At 42.9% G+C, this 18,969-nt stretch overlaps 1 protein-coding gene across 1 annotated transcript in view; it reads right to left on the reverse strand.

Annotated features, from left to right (window-relative positions):
• The window catches only part of LOC311305702 (transforming growth factor beta-1-induced transcript 1 protein-like), a gene marked incomplete at its 5' end in the record, with an annotated part of 97,537 nt that overhangs the window by 25,880 nt on the left and 52,688 nt on the right, over positions 1 to 18,969 (reverse strand). Inside the window, 4 exons of the mRNA XM_084433511.1 lie at positions 5,717 to 5,798; positions 11,646 to 11,723; positions 14,670 to 14,843; positions 15,432 to 15,605. Of these exons, the coding sequence (XP_084289637.1) occupies positions 5,717 to 5,798; positions 11,646 to 11,723; positions 14,670 to 14,843; positions 15,432 to 15,605 (508 nt within the window). The remainder of the gene's footprint in view (positions 1 to 5,716; positions 5,799 to 11,645; positions 11,724 to 14,669; positions 14,844 to 15,431; positions 15,606 to 18,969) is intronic.

An 18,969-nucleotide genomic window follows, 5' to 3' on the forward strand; every position in this document is an offset into this window, starting at 1 on the left:
AGAATGAATATTCTGCCCAGATTGCTCTTTTTATTTCAATCCCTCCCAGTATGGATTCCTGCAACTACATTTAATATGCTAGAAAAACTCATATCAAAGTTCATATGGCAGAATAAACGACCCAGAATAAAATTAAAAACATTTAACATAAAACACCCAACACCCATTACATAAAAAGCACATGTCGCACATATACAGCAGACTACTGCTTGATTCAACAGATAATACGTTCCATATAAAGACAAAGTGGGAGTTTGAAATGAATGATCATATAGAGGATGAGACGTGGGTAAACATATGCACAGGATGTCATAAGGGCATCAACAGTCATAACTGGACTAAATTAAGCGAGTCATCGTGAAAAGGCAAAAACAATGCAAGAAGTGCTCAAAATACGAAGTTCAGACATTGGTCAGAGTAGCATAAGCCCGACAAGGGAGGATTAAAGGGAAAAAAGATTTATTATCCACTTTTTATAATTGGTAAGTAGAAGAATCTGAGGACAGATGCCATACTTTATCTATATCCAATGCAATGCAGTGATATAACTAGCAAATTCTTTGAACTATGACACTACAAGCAAGAAATTTGCCACTAAAACAACTGTATCCATAGGATATATTCTTTGAAATTTGGCCATGTTTTGGTCATGCTCTTCACAAATGTGTATGGACCCAGATGATTTCTGCTTGTAGCTGTTACATATTCCCTGTGTGTGTTTGTGGACTTTTATGTTACTTCCTGTCTTGAGTGCCATGTTGTAGTTCTATGTAGTTTTCCCCCTTCGATTAGTCTACCCAGGTGTGTCTTGTTACCTCATTATCTTGTTAAGCTTGTTTTTTCATGTATATATATAGCCCTTGTGTTTCTCTTGTGCTTTGTCAGTCGATGTCGGCTGCAGAGCTTGGTCCACCATGGGTGTCATCTGTTAGCAGCACCCCAGCCAATGGACCAGTCTCATGGTGAAGAGGACTCATGTTCAGCTTGGCGTATATGCTGCTGATATCGGCACGAGCAGCTGACATCCCGAGGCCGTCGCCAGTCTCAGCGTTCTTAAGCCCGCAGGTCGCTATGGACTCAAGCCCACCGATCTCAGCGTTTTCAAGACCGCCCGCCGCTACACTCTCAAGCTCGCCATTCTCAGCGTTCTCAGCGCTTTCTAGCTTGCCGGCTTGCTCCGCCGCCTTCCCGGAGGAAGATATTTTGTCTTTTGTTCTCCCTGTGGTGGCTACTGCCATTTTGTGTGTTTGGGCTGCACACACCTCGCCTGTTTCTCCCGAGGCGGCGGCATTCTCTTCTGAACTCTGTGTCCTCTGATTCCCCTGTTACAACTGCGGGTGCCATTTCTGAACACTCTCTGTTCCCAGATGTCTCTGTTACAGCCATGGGTGCCAATTTTGAACTCTCTGTGTCCCCTGAAGCCCTTGTTACAGCTGCGGGTGCCATTTCTGAACTTTCTGTGTCTCCAGATGTCTCTGTTACAGCCGTGGGTGTAATTTCTGAACTCTGTGTCCCCTGAAGCCCCTGTTACGGCCGCGGAGGCCGTTTCTTAACTCTCATTGGCTACGTTTACATGTACAACTTTGTTTCAATCGGACTGAATTCATTACGATTGATGAATCTGAATGTAGTGTTTGCATGAACGCTAAACATGTGATCGGGTTAATGTGCGCGTTTATATGTCACAAGCTTCAAATCAAAATAGATTTTTTGACATGCGCACACTGCACGAATATAGAGAGTTTCCTACTGTTTGTGCATACTAACTATTCTCCTACATTGGTTCTTTATTTGTTTTAAATACAGCACACTTAATATTTATCCATTTCTGGTCATAATTTGGAGTAAATGAGCATATGAACCGTTGTGCCGTGCTGCTTATATTTATCAAGCAGTAAAAATGCCCCTGCCCGCGCCCAAAACCAGTCGTCTGTGGATGAGAATCCGAAACAAGGACTGGTGGGACATTGTCCTGCTCCACTTCACAGATGCTGAGTGAAAGGAGAATTTTAGAATGACGGGACACTCATTTTATATGACACTTTATTCAACAGGAAGAACAGCTCGTTTTGCGCGTCATACGTTATTATGCTATTTCAACGTCATTGCACATATGCAGTCCTTTCAGTTTCGGTTTTCAATCCGATCAAGTGTTTACATGTTCTCTCGATCGGATTAGAAAAGGAATAAACCACCCCTTTCAATCCAATCGAAATTTCATTCGGATCAAGCTCAGTCGGATCGATTAAGGAGTTTACATGGAGGCTTTTCAGTCCGATTGAACCATGAATCCGATTACTAATAGATTATTTGGTAGCATGTAAACGAAGCCAGTGTCCCCTGACACCTTTGTTGTGGCCATGGAGGCCATTTCTGAACCCTCTTTGTCCCCCGATGGTGCCGTTACCGCCCTAGAGGCCGACTTTGAGTTCCCTGTGCTCTCTGTCAGCACTGTTATGGCCACAGACACTGAATTTGAACTTCCTGTCTGCTCTGACACGACCACGGAGGTTCTCCCTGAACTGTTTGCCTGCCTGGACACGACCACGTAGTTTTCCCTTGAACTTCCTCGCCCTGTTATGGCCATAAGGGCCATCCCTAACCTATCTATGCTCTCCTTTGTAGTTCTCCAGCTCCACTGTGGTGGTCCTCAGCTACGCCTTGGTGACATTCAGCCCCACCAGCTACGTCGTGGTGGTCACTAGCACCATCTTCACCGTGGTGGTCTTCAACTCTGCAGTGGGGTTCTTCAAGCTCCTCTGCTCTGATGTGGTGGTCATCTGCTCCGCCATGGGGATATTTTGCCCCGTCTACTCTGCTCTTAAAGGTGCTCTAAGTGATGCGACGTGTTTTTTAGGCCAAAACATTTTTTGTCACATACAGCAAACATCTCCTCACTATCCGCTAGCTGCCTGTCCCCTGAACACACTGTAGAGAAACGCAGTCTCTCTAGACACCACAGGCTCCACAAACGGCAACAAAAACAAACTGGGCTCACCCGCACCACGAAACATAATAAACAGAGTTCCAGCCAATAACCGACAAGAAGTATTGGAGGGTGGGGTTTGGGGGGTTAGTGCGCGTGCACGTGAAGGGGGTGTGGAGGAGAGAGAACAGAGAAGCATGAAGAGGGAAGTTTGAATTATGGTCGACACACGACCAAAAAGACGACGTTCCGATGAACAAATTGCAAAGAAGAGGGACAAGGATAAGGGACAAGGATAAGGAACGCGTGAAGTCCCGAATTTACATCGGAAAAACCTTCGAAAGGTGGCGAGAACTCCGCCGGCAGAAGGGCTTCCAATCCGACATAGTTGCTCTGTTTTTGCAGAACAGGTAAATCCATTTTTCTTTCTAAACTGACGTTCATGTTCGCCAAACCAACACAAGGATGTAATTAGCTAGAACTATGCAGTCAGCGTTAACTTTGGTGAATACAACATGTATGTTTCTAGCAGCGATCAATCTCTATTGTAAATGATCAAGCAAATTCACAGTAGGGCGACAATTTGTGTGAACGATTGTTTTCATCCACTGTTTGACGTGTTTGAATGTTCATTTATAGGCTATTGACAACTTTGACTAAATTTGTTTACGCCGCCGTTGTTTATGCTCACTCGACACTGGGAAACGCAAAGCTAACGTTATCTTGCTATTATTGCGTCCTTGTATGGGAGCTATAGTTATAACCTCAGGTGGTGAAACGATTAAAGTAATGTTTCTCTTTTTCTGCATTCTGTTCTGCAATATATAAAAGCATTTATCTAACTTGGCGACATTACACATTGAATGAAGTATCAGTAAAACTTAACTTTGTTTGTAGTGACTATTTTGACTTTCCTTTATGTCGGAAGGGAGGGGAGGAGGGAGGAGACGGGATGAGGAGGAGGGAGGGTCTAGCTAGCCTCCGTTTTGTTTGACAACAATTCGAATGTCAACAAGAAGTAACGTCTCCCGGGATCGCTTAGAGCACCTTTAAGGGAGGCTCTGTTACATATTCCATGTGTGTGTTTGTTGACTTTTATGTTACGTCCTGTCTTGAGTGCCATGTTGTAGTTGTTTGTACTTTTTCCCCCTTGATTCGTCTACCCAGGTGTGTCTCATTACCTTGTTATCTTGTTAAGCTTGTTTCCCCATGTGTATATATAGCCCTTGTGTTTTTTTTTTTGTTTTTTTTTATTAAACACTCCTCACACTTAGATCATCGCCTCTGCCTGCTCACTCCCAACATGACAGTAGCTATATCTGATATTCTCCTCTTTATGATCTCTGATATTTATAACCCACTTAAAAAGCTTCAATGGCCCTCTCCAAATTGGCACCCTAAGCTTTCGCAGTCCACAGCTCCGTGACTGGTAGCAGTGTGCTGCTGCGGACTTTGCAGAAGTGTGCATCAAGGACGCATAGCAGCCTCAAACTTAAAATGATTAATGGAACACTGTACGGTCTCATGGACGTAATGAATATGCACATATGATGGCTATTGTAAGTCCACAAGACCACAAGTTCACATGAGGTTGGCATTTGGGAAAGGGCCAATGTTGGCTACTTTTTGTTGGTAGCTTGTAGTGCAGCTAACTACTTTTTTAAAGGAGAACTCGGCAACTCTAGCGAACTCTAGTCACTTCTGCGCTGATTTTCCCTTTTGTTGTTGCATGTTTTCCCCACGAGCTCCCCCTACAGCTGTGGGGGGGGCGTATATTTCACAACACGGTCGTAAAAAACTCACTTGCGGCGGCCTCCTCCCCCTCTCTACCGCTGCTCATGTGCATTTGTTTTGATCGGAGCAAGCCAACTGTATCGTGTGGAGCTATGTCTACCGAGGTGGGTAACTATGGGTAATACATCATACATGCGTTTGTGTTTATGTCGAATTGCCGTAAAGCAATTCGTGTTTCGCGCTCGTTCTCGTTCTCGTTCTCGCTTCTCACGAGACTTCCAATTTCTATCTTGCCGGGACGGTAGTCCCCAAGTTGCAAGGTTGGTTTTCCGCCTGGGAACGCTGGGGGGAGCGGGGAAAGTCACCAATATCACCAGAACAGGTTGTTTAACCATCCAAATGATTTCTAGACAGTTTTATTAAGTTAAAAAAGTTATCAAGTTCTCCTTTAAAAAAAATTGATGGTTGCTGGACTGAAATTTAACTGCTTCATATTATTAATATCTTGTAGCCTGATAATTCAAATACCATCTCAAGACCATACATATTTAATTATAATGCATACTGGATACATTGATAAAAGAGAAATAATCTAATTAAAAAAACAAAAACAATACTGAAATGATTGATAATGGACCATAATTGTTTTTGTTTTTTTGGACAATAATTTTTCTAAATCTATGAATTAATTGGGTAACACTTTATTTTAAAGTGACATAGTTAGATGTTACTACATGTACTTACTCCGGTAATATTAGTAGATTATGCATAATTACAAGTAACTAATCATAAACCAAACCCTGACCCTATCTGTAACTCTATAGTAGGTACATGTAGTAATTACATTGTAGTAATTAAAATTATATTAGTACGTCATAAGTAATATAATTAACTACGTCAACGTAAAATAAAGTGTATCCATTAATTGATCTGCACATACTATTATCTATTCATCCGCATGATTAATTATTCGATTTATTAATATCTCAATGGATTTCTTGATTTTTTTTAAAACTCAAATATGGTCTGAAATCAGCTACCTTCATCACCCCTTACCTTCATCTCCAAATGGACAGCTGCATTTCACACAGCTAAAGCATTCTGGATGCCAGTTTTTGTCCAGCGCAGTCACCATTTTCTGAAAGGTAGAACAATAGGGACAAGGTAAGAATAGAGCCAGATAATACATTAAGCTATGGGAGTTGATACTGATTTACAAATAAGGATGAACAACTTCATACTACACATTTAGGGGAAGTAATGCCAAAAACAAAGTACTGTATGAGAAAACACTCAACAAATCTGTAATCTTTTCTCTGTGTTCTAATGCTGTATTCCCTTCTTTCTTTTATGGACCACAAAAGGAGAATTAAAAAAAAAAATCGTACTCACGCTAATCCATATAATGGCAGTGAATAGTGACCAGCATCAAGCTTTTTAAAAAAGACACAAAAGTATCACAGATTGATCCCATGCAACACATGTATATGTATATATACACATGTATACATGTATATAAGTGTTCTGGGGTATATAATATAACATTTTATGTATAATTTATAAAAAATTCTGGCGTTGGTCTTTGCACTGTTATGCAACATGTGCGTTCGTGTGACTCTATAAGCGCCACAGTTCACTCTGTCTCACCCAGGAAAAGCACACAAGTTGTGAGAAATCAAAAATACAATGCCTAGAAATCCCCCAAAAAGTATATTTTCTTCAGTGAGTTAAATATCTCCGGACCGGAACTCTTTTTGTCTGATGACAGTCAGAATGAGTTGACAGATGTGAACGTGATAACTTCTTATTTCGACGAGCACAATGGATAAATTCACCTCAGAGAAGAAGGTTCATGGATTGTATTTTGTGTCACATTGTTGAAGCACCAAGAATAGCAGTGCCGTAATGGGAACAGTGGGGAAAACAAATGTAAGGTCACATTAAGATTAGCTGATCCTCTGTCATTTTCATATAATCGCATGAAAAATATTGATATACATTGTCAGAGCTGGATCCTGCGAGGCCCCTGGACATACGTCTTGGGAGATCCCCCAACACCTTCCTTCCCTATAGTTGCAGACCTTTGTCCTTAAGTGAGGGATAAAAAACATGAAACATAAAAAACAACTCTCAGAGAGATTGGCATGGTAATGGTAATGGATATGGCAATGTTAATGCATTTGGTCTTGGCGGAACAGATCTGCTATGCCGCTGTTGCTGCAGAGCAAGTACAGAGACTTGCTACTACCAATACATTCACAGACATTGCTGTGAGCATGTAAGACATGCTGCTGCTGCAAATGTCACATACATGAAATAACCCCTGCAGCAGATCTATACAGGTGGAGCTGGGGAAGGTGGATGATTTCTGAAAGCGTGCTGTAGACTGCTAACAGCAACACAACCGGTATTTGTTTAAATGTTAAGCCGCAACTCATTGACCACTGATGCAACAGCAACCAATCAGCTGCTCTATATAGATTATGATGTGAACGCTACCAAATGAGTAAGGACCTATCAGCCTGTGCCATCAAGAGTTTCATGCCAGAACTAGGTAATTCTGTCATAACAACTCTTGGAGAGATTGGGTTGGTAATGGTAATAGATATGGAAATGTTAATGTTTTAGGTCTTGGTGAAATAGTTTTGCTACGCAGCTGCTGCTGCAGAGTAAGAACCGAGACTTGCTAATGCCAATACATTCATGCTGTGAGCATGTAAGACATGCTGCTGCACATGTAACGTTCATGAAATAACCCCCCAACAAAGCAGGAGACAAGACATTAGAAAAATGCAGAGCTCTCCCCCACGCAAACATCTTTTCCAGATAGTTAAAGGCTGTACAGCCAATGCCACAGTTTCCTAGCTGCTCTATATTTGAGTTTGGAGCACAGTTGTGCAACAGCTGAAAGATACTTTATTGCTATACATTTGTAAAGCACTTTTCACCCTGCACAGATGCACAGGTTAACCCTTAAAGACCTAGAACATTTTTGGGGCACCTGGCTCGCCTGTACTTTTCTTTGTTTTTATAACCCATTCTAGCAGTCAGCATCAAGTGGCATATATAATTTTAAACCTGAGTTTTCCATCTAGCTCATTTAACGGCCAAGTTTTACATTTATTTTGTCTGAGAATGGATGAAATGAACAGAATTTTAAGATTTTAAGAAAAAAAAAATTCGTGTTTTTACTGTGAACTCAAACAGACCCTCCTGAAGTTTTGATGTTTTTTTTTTATGTTTTTTTAGAAAGTTAGACTTGGTTGTTTTAAACTTCCAGGTGAAATGTTGTCTACATGTAACAATCTGTCATGAACTCTCAGAGACTCGAAGGTGAGATCCAAATGCAGCTTTTATTATGGGCAATCCAAAGGCGTAATCCAAAGTACAGGCAATGGGTCAAAACACAGGTAGGCAGTCCAAACAAACAAACAAAACAAATCAGGCAGGGGTCAGAGGCAAGAGAGTAATCCACAGAACAGGCAAGAAATCCAAAAACCAAGAGACAGGAAACCAGGGAAAATGCTCAGAGATGCAGTGTGACACAAACAAAACTTTGCCGTGAGTGAATGAGTGAACATGGTATAAATAGGCTGAGACTAACAGGGTGATGAGACACAGGTGAATGCAATCAGTGATGAGTCCGGGCAGTGAGTTATGGGAAATGTAGTTTGTGAAGGAGTGATAATAATCTGGTGTGGAGTGCCCTCTGGTGGCTCTCAAGCAGGCAGTGCAGGCGACCAGGGCGGAGCAGGCAGTGCAGGCGATCAGGGCGGAGCAGGCAGTGCAGGCGACCAGGGCGGAGCAGGCAGTGCAGGCGACCAGGGCGGAGCAGGCAGTGCAGGCGACCAGGGCGGAGCAGGCAGTGCAGGCGACCAGGGTGGAGCAGGCAGTGCAGGGAGGAGACGACCCTTCAGGCGGCCAGGGAGGAGACGACCCTTCAGGCGGCCAGGGTGGACCAGACAGTTCAGGAGACCATGGCGGCGCGGCCTCCATGGTCCTATCAAGGGACCTCCCCCAAAATTTTCTTGGGGTTATGGGCAGGAACAGACACCGGCTCAGGAACAGACACCGGCTCAGGAACAGGAAGAGACAGCGTTGCAGCGGCCATCTCTGCTGAGGGCTCAGGTTCAGGCGTGGCGGCGGCCATCTCTGCTGAGAGCTCAGGTTAAGGCGTGGCGGCAGCCATCTCTGCTGAGGGCTCAGGCGACGTGGCGGCGGCCATCTTGTCCGGAGACACTGGCTCGGCGGTGGCCATCTTGTCCGGAGACACTGGCTCGGCAGGCATGACGTGAACAGTCTCTGGCTCGGCAGGCATGATGTGAACAGTCTCTGGCTCGGCAGGCGTGACGTGACGTGAACAGTCTCTGGCTCGGCAGGCGTGACGTGAAGAAGCTCAGGCTGAGGGGATGCTGTGAGATTGTGGGACCCCTCATCCACAAAGCCCACAGTAAAGGATGAACCGCTTATCCGAAGGGCGAGGTCAATATATTGACTTAAAGTCCATTGAGGGGTGTTGTCAGGCATGAGGTACTCTATGGTTCATTCAAGGAGCCAGGCGACTGAGGCCTCCTGTCAGAGTCAAAGTTCCTTCATGGGACATAGCCGTGGTCCTTGAGGGGTTAGTCGACAACCCATTTGAACCACTAGAGTCAGCGCTGGTCAAGCTTCTGACTCTAAAAATGGTTTTCCTTATGGCTATCTCGTCATTAAAGAGGATTGGGGATTTGCAGGCTCTCTTGGTTTTGCCATCCTGCTTAGACTTTGCCCCTGGACTAGTTAAGGCTATTTTGCACTCTCACCCAGACTATCTCCCAAAAGTTCAATTTTCGACCATACATCCGGTCGTCCTTGAAGCCTTCTGTCCCACGCCATTCACTTTGCCGGAGCAGGTGAAACTCCACTTACTGGCCCTCATTTATCAAAAGTGCTACACCAAATTTCCAGCGTACACCTGGCGTACACCCAAAACCACGGTGACTTTGAGATTTATCAATATGGACGTTGGCGTACGGCACGCTCAAATCCTACGCCAGCTCAGGAGGTGGTGTACGCACGTTTTGAGTGCGGGAATGCGCAGAAAAACAATTCCTAACACCACAAAACGCACTGACAAACTAAAAGATATGATATATTATGACCCACTGTAAAAAAACAACAACATAGTAATTATAAACTTCAGTGTTTATTTTTGTGTAACATGGACTTCAATGTTTAATTTGTGTGACTTTACCAAAGCATTTGAATTGTGGGCATATGTATTCCTTAAGTTGCGAGCCTGTGCGCTTTACCTGACGTTTCAAGCCTTGTTTATACTTTAGCCTGGCTCCGCAGCGCGAGTGTCCGCAGACTGCGCGCGCACCTCCCCAAACGGACGAGGCGTTTATACTCGACGCGCTCGCCGTTGTACTATTCTTTGAAACGATGGTTAGGCCAGGGTTAGGCCTGGCAGGTGTGCACGGACTGGGTTTAGTAATGAAAGGCTTTCAATGACCAAAAAAATAATTTAGACTGACAAAATAATAAAAATGACATTATTCTTCTTTTAAATAATAATAATAATAATACAAATAATAATAATAACGACATTCTTCTTCTAAATAACAATAAGTGTCATTAATAATAAAAATCTAGAAATCAATTTAGTTTCTTTCCACTTCCCTGGTTTCGCTTTCTCTTTCTCAAAGAAGTTTCTCTTCTTTGCCGTCTTCCGTGTGTCCATGGCGTAAAATGAGGGCGTGGGGGGAGCGGAGACTTGAATATATAGGGGCGTGTTATTCTAATGACGCTCGTTTTCAGCCGCGGCATTTATCAAGCGCAGGTATTGCGTACACCTGGATTTCAAAGGTACGCACAGCTTCATAAATCAGGCGGTGAGAAGAGTGTAAGCATAATCTTACGCCAACATATACGCCCGTTTCTACGCAAGAATGATAAATGAGGGCAACTGTGTCCAGCTCGTGCTCTTCAGATTTACGTCAACTGCACTAGCCAGTGGCGTAAGTCAGAGGAGCTGTTCATTTGTCATGGGGGCCGTAACCGGGGGTGGCCGCCACAAAGCAGACTATGATGCTATCGCCTAAGCCTATGAGGCGCACAGTCAAGCTTCGTCTTCGACCCCTTACGGCATTGGTCCTGGCTTTTGTTCACGCACCGTTCCAGGACTGATCCCGGTAATGTTAATAGGTCCCCATCCCGGCACTGATCCCGGCATCAATCCCGGGACGTGTTTGCGTTCACACAGAAGGCACTCTAGCAATTTTACAGGAATTAGGGATCCAGGATCAACGCGCTGTGTGAAAGGGGCTTATGACAGATAGAAAATACTATATCACCATGCACAATTATAAATCTCCCACTGTCATTCTCAAACAAGGTGTTCCACAGGGATCAGTTCTCGGCCCATTACTATTTATTGTTTACATTTTGCCTCTTGGACAAATTATTCGCCACCATGGTTTTCAATACCACTGTTATGCCGACGATATTCAGATATATACTGCTTGCCGACCGGACTCTATTCACCAGACTACATCACTATCATCATGTATTAATGAATTAAAGACCTGGGTAAACTGCAATTTTCTCAGTTTGAATCTGACTAAAATAGAAATCTTAATTACTGGTCCACCATCTATAACAAAAAAATATAACTAATACTCCCACACTTGACCTTGAAGCTACATCAATTATTCCATCTGCCACTGTCAAAAACTTGGGTATCACTCTTGACCCTTCACTGACCTTCAACGCTTATATTAGTCAACTCTGTAAAGCTGCATTTTTTCAACTCCGCCGTATTGCCAAACTCTGTCCCTATGTCAGCCCAAAAGATGCTGAATCGCTGGTACATGCGTTTATCACATCTCGCCTCGACTACTGTAATGTTCTTTTTTATGGACTACTTCTCATATTACTTACAAAATTCTTCTGCTTACCTTTAAGTCACTCAATGGTCTTGTTCCTTCCTATCTCTCTGACTTACTTTCTCCTTATATTCCCCCTCGACCTCTCCGATCTTCTGGCTTTGAACTCCTCTGTGAGCCGAGATTCCGTCTTTCATCTATGGGTGGCAGGCACTTCACCAGTTAATTTCTCTTCCACAGCGATGCCATAGAAATATACAGAGCTACCGCTAAAACGGAAGTTCAAAGACAATATTCTAAAAATGGCTGCGCGCATGTTTCTTTGGCGCATAAGGTCTATAGTGCTTTAAATCAAGCGCAGCATTGAGAGTAGCTTTTGAAAGGGAACGTCTCAGGTTACTTGACTGTAACCCTGCTCCCTGAAAAAGCGGGAACGAGATGCTGTGCTTCATTGCCGCACTGAGGGCGTGTTCAGGACGTTCTTCAGAAAAAAACGACCTGATGAGCGCACCTGTCACACATCTATTTATAGCCTCTGACGTGCGCATTCCGATTACATCATCATAAGAGGTTATTTAAAGCCAAATTCTTTGGTGTGTTTGCCACATGTGTTCACAAACCGGTCAAACAAAGACGCTCTTGTCTAAAATACGTTTTTATGTAGGTAATATTTGTTTTCCCTTAACTCACAAAACAGATCAATAAGAGCATTATTTCAAAGAAACATTGTGCTTTTGCCTTATATTTACTCATAATGGAATCGTTTGACATACAATATTGTTTGGAAAAAGGTTTGGCTTATACCTAAACAATAATTAATTACAAACAAAGTCTTTTGTTTGGTATTATTTAAAATGATACATAGTATTTACCCAGCGAAACATTACTTTGTCAAATTCAAAGGAGATATTGATTTTAATTGCACTTTTTGTGATGGTTGCCCTGAAACGGTGGTTCATTTGTTTAGGCACTGCACATTCATAAGACTATTTTGGCAAAATGTTTGTGATTTTATTACAAAGAATATTGATGGTCAATTTGTGTTGTTATGGAAACATTTATTAGTTGGTCTTTTGGAGAACTGTAGAGACAAGCGCAGTCAGGTTTATATAATACATTTTCTTTATTATTTAATAGTTTCACTGTAAAAAAAAAAAAAAAAATGGAACATTATATTGACTCAATAAAATTTTTTATAAAACAAAAAGCAGTTAAAACTTTAAAATGTGTAACGTTTCAATATCTTTATTTAGATCTACAATAAGCCCCCTCTAGTGTGCAATTGTTTGTTATATTTATGTCTGTTCTTGTATTTTCAAATATCTGTAAAATGATTTTCTGTTAATAATAATAATAAATAAAAAAACATCTCACTAGTAAAGTTTTGATGGATGAAGATTGCAATCAAGGTGAAGACGATTGCGGAGACGTACAGGAGTCGTACAGTAAGCACACGCGAGTCTGTTATATTGATGTGCAAACGATGGACAGACCTCTCGATGCACAGACACAGTTCATTAAAGTTGTTTACGCACACAATCAGGATAATGTTGATTTGATGTGTATGTTGCTGTGTTTAGGTATTCTGAATGGATCTGTGTACTGTAGTAGGTATATGCAGTCAGGTTTTTTTTTTTTTTTTGGCATCTCCATGCGGTCCTGTTCGGTATTGCAACTTGACTTGTCTAAAATGTAAACAAGCTCTTTGCTGTTGCACTGTACACATAAACTATACACTGTGAATTCTGGGGAAAAAAATCTGTAATGTTTTTTTTCATGGGTGCTTTGGTGTGCATACATTTATGAATTTCATGGACTCCTTATTTGATTTGGTTTTTTGATGTCCTTTTGGAGTGTCCTTTTTTGGAAAAACACTTAAATTTACCTCGAAAAAAGCTTGCAGAAATCAGTTTTGTGAGAATCACCTTTCAATCTGATGGTTTACTTTGCTGGATATAGCAAGTATTAAACAAGATAAAAAATATACAAAAAATTCACAAGTCATTCATAAGCTCCTTCATCACAGAGCTCAGGACAGGATTTCGTGTTGTCTCTGCTCTCCAGTCAAATGAGAATTGCTAAGCTAGCATTAAAATTAATTTTAGGAGTTGGCATGTTATTATTATCCTTGATCTGAAGTGAAGGTAAACAGATTTGGCTTGCTGTCCATAATTGAGGGCTGGAGATCAAGATGCAACCCAAGTACCCCCTGGATTTACTTAAATAATACTTACAATAACTAGGGCCCTGTTTATACCTGGTATCAAGATGTGTTTTGGACGATCGGATCACAAGTGGGCGACGCTAAATACAGGTGGAAAAAGTGTAAAAAGTCTTGAGCTTGTCCACTTTCGACCACGCATTCAAAAACACATTCAACCGGATTGCTTTCGCAGTGGAAACGCTCATGTGGTTGACTGCATTCGAACAGCCACTAAAGACCACCTACTGAACTTATATTCATTGTGGGACGTATTATTGGGAAACGCGCTTGTCAGATGGCATTTAAACTTGACTGAAACAAAGGGACCCATAGACGCTCCCCTCAAAGTAATCAGGACAGAAGCGGTCGAAAGTGGACAAACGAGACGAATTAAAATGCCAGGTTTAAATGGATATGTCTCCCTTGTCCACTTGTGATCCATTCGACCAAAACATATCTTAATACCAGGTGGAAACAGGGGCTAAATGTAAGGAAGAGTTGGGGTGGAGGAGGAACTGGGTATTGTGATATGTTGGATTAAATGAACATGCTCCTACACAACTTATAGCTCCATTCTTAAATGATGTTTCATAAACAAAGTTAGGGAGGTGCACGTTCAAATAATCAATCCAATCAACTTGTCATCAAACAATTACCATGTCTACCCTATCAGCATGAGAGGAAGCATATATATATATATATATTCACTCTGTCAGCTCGCCTCACATTCCTTGACAGTTTTCAGCATCCCTCCACCACCCCGACTCCTCACTCTTGGCTTATTCTTTCACAGCCAGGAATACGGGGGGAGTACTCTGGGTTCGGGCCGAATACCAAGCCCGGAGCCCTCTCCTCGGACAACACGCTAAATACGCATTTATTCTATCTGACTTATTTGTAAGTGTGAACTTGTGAATATAACACTGAAATGTATACCTACATTGAGTATGGGCTTGTTGCATTGTGCGCAGTGAGGTGAGTACAGGGTGAAGTAGTCAGGCTCACAGTATGGTCGACCGTCTTTCTCAAAGAAATTACAATTGCCAAGCTCACACTCACACTCAGAGCAAACAAAATGCTCCGGATGCCAAACACGTCCCAGAGCTGTTACCACCTAAGAGATATAAGAAGAAGATGCATTTTTTAAATAACAATCGTTATTTAAATGAGAAGTGCACATAAACACAGTAAAACATTAACCATCCACTTTTTTGTTGTATCTCATTCACTTTTCTCCAGGCATTAAAACAAAATTCAATAAAGAGTTCTAAGCCATGAATCATACCAACTAGCTCAAAGATGAAATGCAAACATTACAAACTATTTGAAGCAAATTTATGAAAACTGGAAAAAGTAGGTATAAGAAAACTAAGTAAAGTCAATTACAATAAACGTAAAATACCATATATTTGTTTGTCACATTCAGTGTAGGCGTGGGGTCACTGCCGAGCTATTTTGGGAGCATTTCTTTTTCCATGGTTACAGTGACTTTGCTGACTAGTGGATCTCTCTTTGAGAGTGTATGTAATTTAATTTACTTGCTTCAATGTAATTTAATGTAAACCATTAAACTTAACAACCAAAGATAATGACAGGTCTATCTTTAAAATGTTTTTAAAAAATCTGTTTTTCTATGGAGAAAATACAAGTTAAAACACAAGTTAAACTACTGATTAATTCAGGATTTATTAAAGAATTTTACCTGTCCTACAACTGGTTTCTGACAAGTGGAACAGTTTCCCTTAGAGGAGGTAGGCACTCCCTGTCTGCTCAGATCTGATTGGAGGAGACCCAACATACTGTCCAATGAGCCTCCAGAGGATGCAGGGGGTCGAGAAGCTGTTTGCTGTGGAGATGCCGCCACAGTTACTGCTGGCTGATAAAAAAAAAAAAAAAAAAAAAAACTCAATTACATAAAGATTAATATTTTTAAGTAAAGGTGAAGTGTAAATAAACTCTCTCCTAAAGCTTGATTTACATTGCGTGTCCACTGGCGTAGAATCAGTACAGCAAAGTGAGCATTTTCAATTCATTTCTATGGGAGTTGAGTTTCACGCTCACGTGGTGAATTGTGGGACTGACAGTGGATTGGAGAAAGCACTGAGAGCAGTAAAAAGTGTAAGAGTGTAAAAATGTTGGCCAGTTTTTACATTTTTATAAAAATATCAAGTGAAAAACACGGGTGGCAGTCAATCGCTGTGAGGTTCACATAGTGACGTCTTGAGCATTTAAAAAAAAAAAAAAGGTGCAAGAGTTTATACTGTATTTGGTGCGTAAATCATATTGAATACACATTGGATGCTTTGTAGCTGTTGTATATATGATAAATATTGCAGTTTGAATGCTTTTATTGTGATTATATTGGCTTGGTTTACAAAAGTACTGTATATCTTTACAGCATATCTTTACATGGGGCATTTAGAAACAAAGCTTGCCTCTTTGCAACTGTAATCTCTTGTATCTGTGATGATTATATTGTTTATATGATCATATATCTGATGTGTTAAAAAAAATGTTTTAATTAAACACTCGCTACAGACACACCCCAAAGCAGAGACATTTGAGGATTTTCAGAGGCACAGAGGAGTTTTGGCGCTCTAGTGGACATTCACTGTTATACTTGCTGCGTCTGCAAGTTTGCTTGGTTGTGCGGAGCAAAAATTATGTTATTGTGGAGTTGTGCATTGACAATTTTGTGCGGTTCTGCACAAGCCATTTTTTTGTAACTTGAGCCAAAAGTGCACGCACAAATAACGACTTCAATGCAACATTGGCTGGTTCACACTTTATAATCGGATAGAGTAAAGAGAGTAAGCATATTTGGTGTGCTGTCCGAGGAGAGAGCTCTGAGTTCACAATTTGGCCTGAGCCCAGAACCATCAATGAAAGCAACAGTTCCCTTTCAGTCGGTCACGTTCGATGCCACGTCGGAGTGATCCAACTGATAGGAATCTCGCTAGAGAGCCAATCTACTTCAAGTGCAACTAAACAAGCCAATGCATATCAGTACAAGGTCCTGTGGCTTCACGAAAGTCACGGAGGGGGCCCTTGTTCCCATTAGAGAACAGGGCGTTCGCATCTTCAACTATCTCAACGACTGGCTCATACTGGCACACTCTCGAGATCAGTTATGCGAACACATGGACCGTGTGCTCAGTCACCTCAGCCAGTTGGGTCTTCAGGTCAACTGGGAAAAGAGCAAACTCTCCCCCGTGGAGAGGATTGCACAGACGGCGCGCCTCACAGAGGAACGCTCGCCTCGCGCTCGGTCGGTGCTGAACTGCTTGAATACGTTCAAAGGCAGGACGGCGGTCCCACTGAAATTTTTTCAGAGGCTCCTGGGGCATATGGCAGTGGCGGCAGCGGTAACACCACTCAGGCTGCTCCATATGAGACCGCTTCAGCACTGGCTTCACGGCCGAGTGACAATCACACCGGTGTGCCACCAGACCTTCAGCCCGTGGTCAGACCCCTTGTTTCTGCGGGCAGGAGTGCCCTTGCAACAGGTGTCCAGGCATGCTGTGGTGTTCACAGATGCCTCTGCCACCGGCTGGGGTGCCACGTACAACAGGCATGCAGTGTCAGGGGTGTGGACGAGCCCCCAACTGAATTGGCACATCAACTGGTTCTCAGAACTCATGCTCCTCATGACAGCCCCTCCCTGGCCCCTTCCTCTGAGGAAGGACCTTCTTTCTCAGAGATGGGGCACCCAATGGCATCCACTCCTCCTTGGCCCCCTTCCATACCCTCTTGGGACCTTGCCCTGGTGCTTTGAGCACTTCAGGATGCTCCCTTTGAGCCTTTGCAGTCAGCAGACTTAAAGCTTCTGTCCATGAAGACTTTGCTGCTGGTTGGACTGGCCTCTATCAAGAGGGTAGGGGACCTGCAGGCATGTTTGGTCGACGAATCGTGCCTAGAGTTCAGGTTCAATCCCTTCAGGGACCAGGAAGTGAACCTGCAAGCGCTGCCCCTGGAGGAGGCAGGCCCAGCCCTGGCTTTGCTCTGTCCCATCCACGTTCTGCGACTGTACATGGACAGAACTCGAAGCCTCAAGACCTCAGACCAGCTCTTTGTCTGTTACGGAGGCCAGCAGAAGGGAAAGGCTGTCTCCAAGCAGAGGTTGGCTCACTGGATAGTGGAAGCCATCGCCTTGGCTTACACAAGGCGTGCCCTGTCTGCACAGGTTGCATGCTCACTCTACGAGAGGTATTGCATCCTCCTGGGCGTTGGCACGTGGCGCCTCGCTAACAGATATCTGTAGAGATGCTGGCTGGGCAACACCTAACACGCTCGCTAGGTTCTATAGCCTATGTGTAGAGCCGGTCTCCTCCCGTGTTTTCACCCTAAACGGGTAGAAGCATTGAGAAGCCTGGCTCTGTCAGCTTGCTGCGCCCTACTGTGCGCTTATATTGCTCCAGAGTGAAAAACCTGTTGAGTCCTCCACCACCTTCGGAGCGTCCAGCGCCAGGCCTTTATCTGTTGAATCTTTGAGAACCAAGTCTAGACTGGGTTCCATATGTGCAACCCTGCGGGGATCCCATATGTGTATTCTTCCATGGTTGATCCTAATGCAGTACGCAGTCATCTCATATGCAGTACAACCTTCGGGTTTGTCCATATGTATATCTCCACATAACTCCTTTAGGGAAGAATGTGGCTTCCGCAGCGTTCTCCTTCCTAACGGAAAGGGCACGCTTTCCAAGTGTTATCCAATAGTCTTGCTGTATGGGTTACCACAGAACAACAGTGACAGACACTCTCTGTGTAATCCCTCTCCTATCATCCTTCCAGGCAAGAAGGGGCAGGAGGCTTGGAGAGGGCACTGGAAGGAGGCAGCAGCTGTGGCTCTCTAGCGAGATTCCTATCAGTTGGATCACTCCAACGTGGCGAAGGGAACGAGGGTTACCGTACATAACCGAGACAATATGAGCTGCATTTTATTTATCATCAGGTATTTTCAAGATCAAAGACCGCAAGAGGAGAGAGAGTGGCATCAGCACTGGCAAGATCATTTAGTCTCACTACTTTTAATGAAGATGATTGTGTTTTGAGTTGATCTGCAACTTACTTAAAAAATTTGGATGACTAGTAATTTCCTACTACTTAATTCTGAAAAAACAGAGTTTCTAATTATTGGGCAAAAAACGTATTAAACCATTATTAAACAAATTGCACGTATTAAACCAGAATACTGTCTAACAATTGATGGCTGCTCTGTCAAGTCTTTGTCATCTGTTAGG

Source organism: Rutilus rutilus (assembly GCF_951802725.1).
Source record: "Rutilus rutilus genome assembly, chromosome: 16".
In the NCBI taxonomy this organism is placed as follows: Eukaryota; Metazoa; Chordata; class Actinopteri; order Cypriniformes; family Leuciscidae; genus Rutilus; species Rutilus rutilus.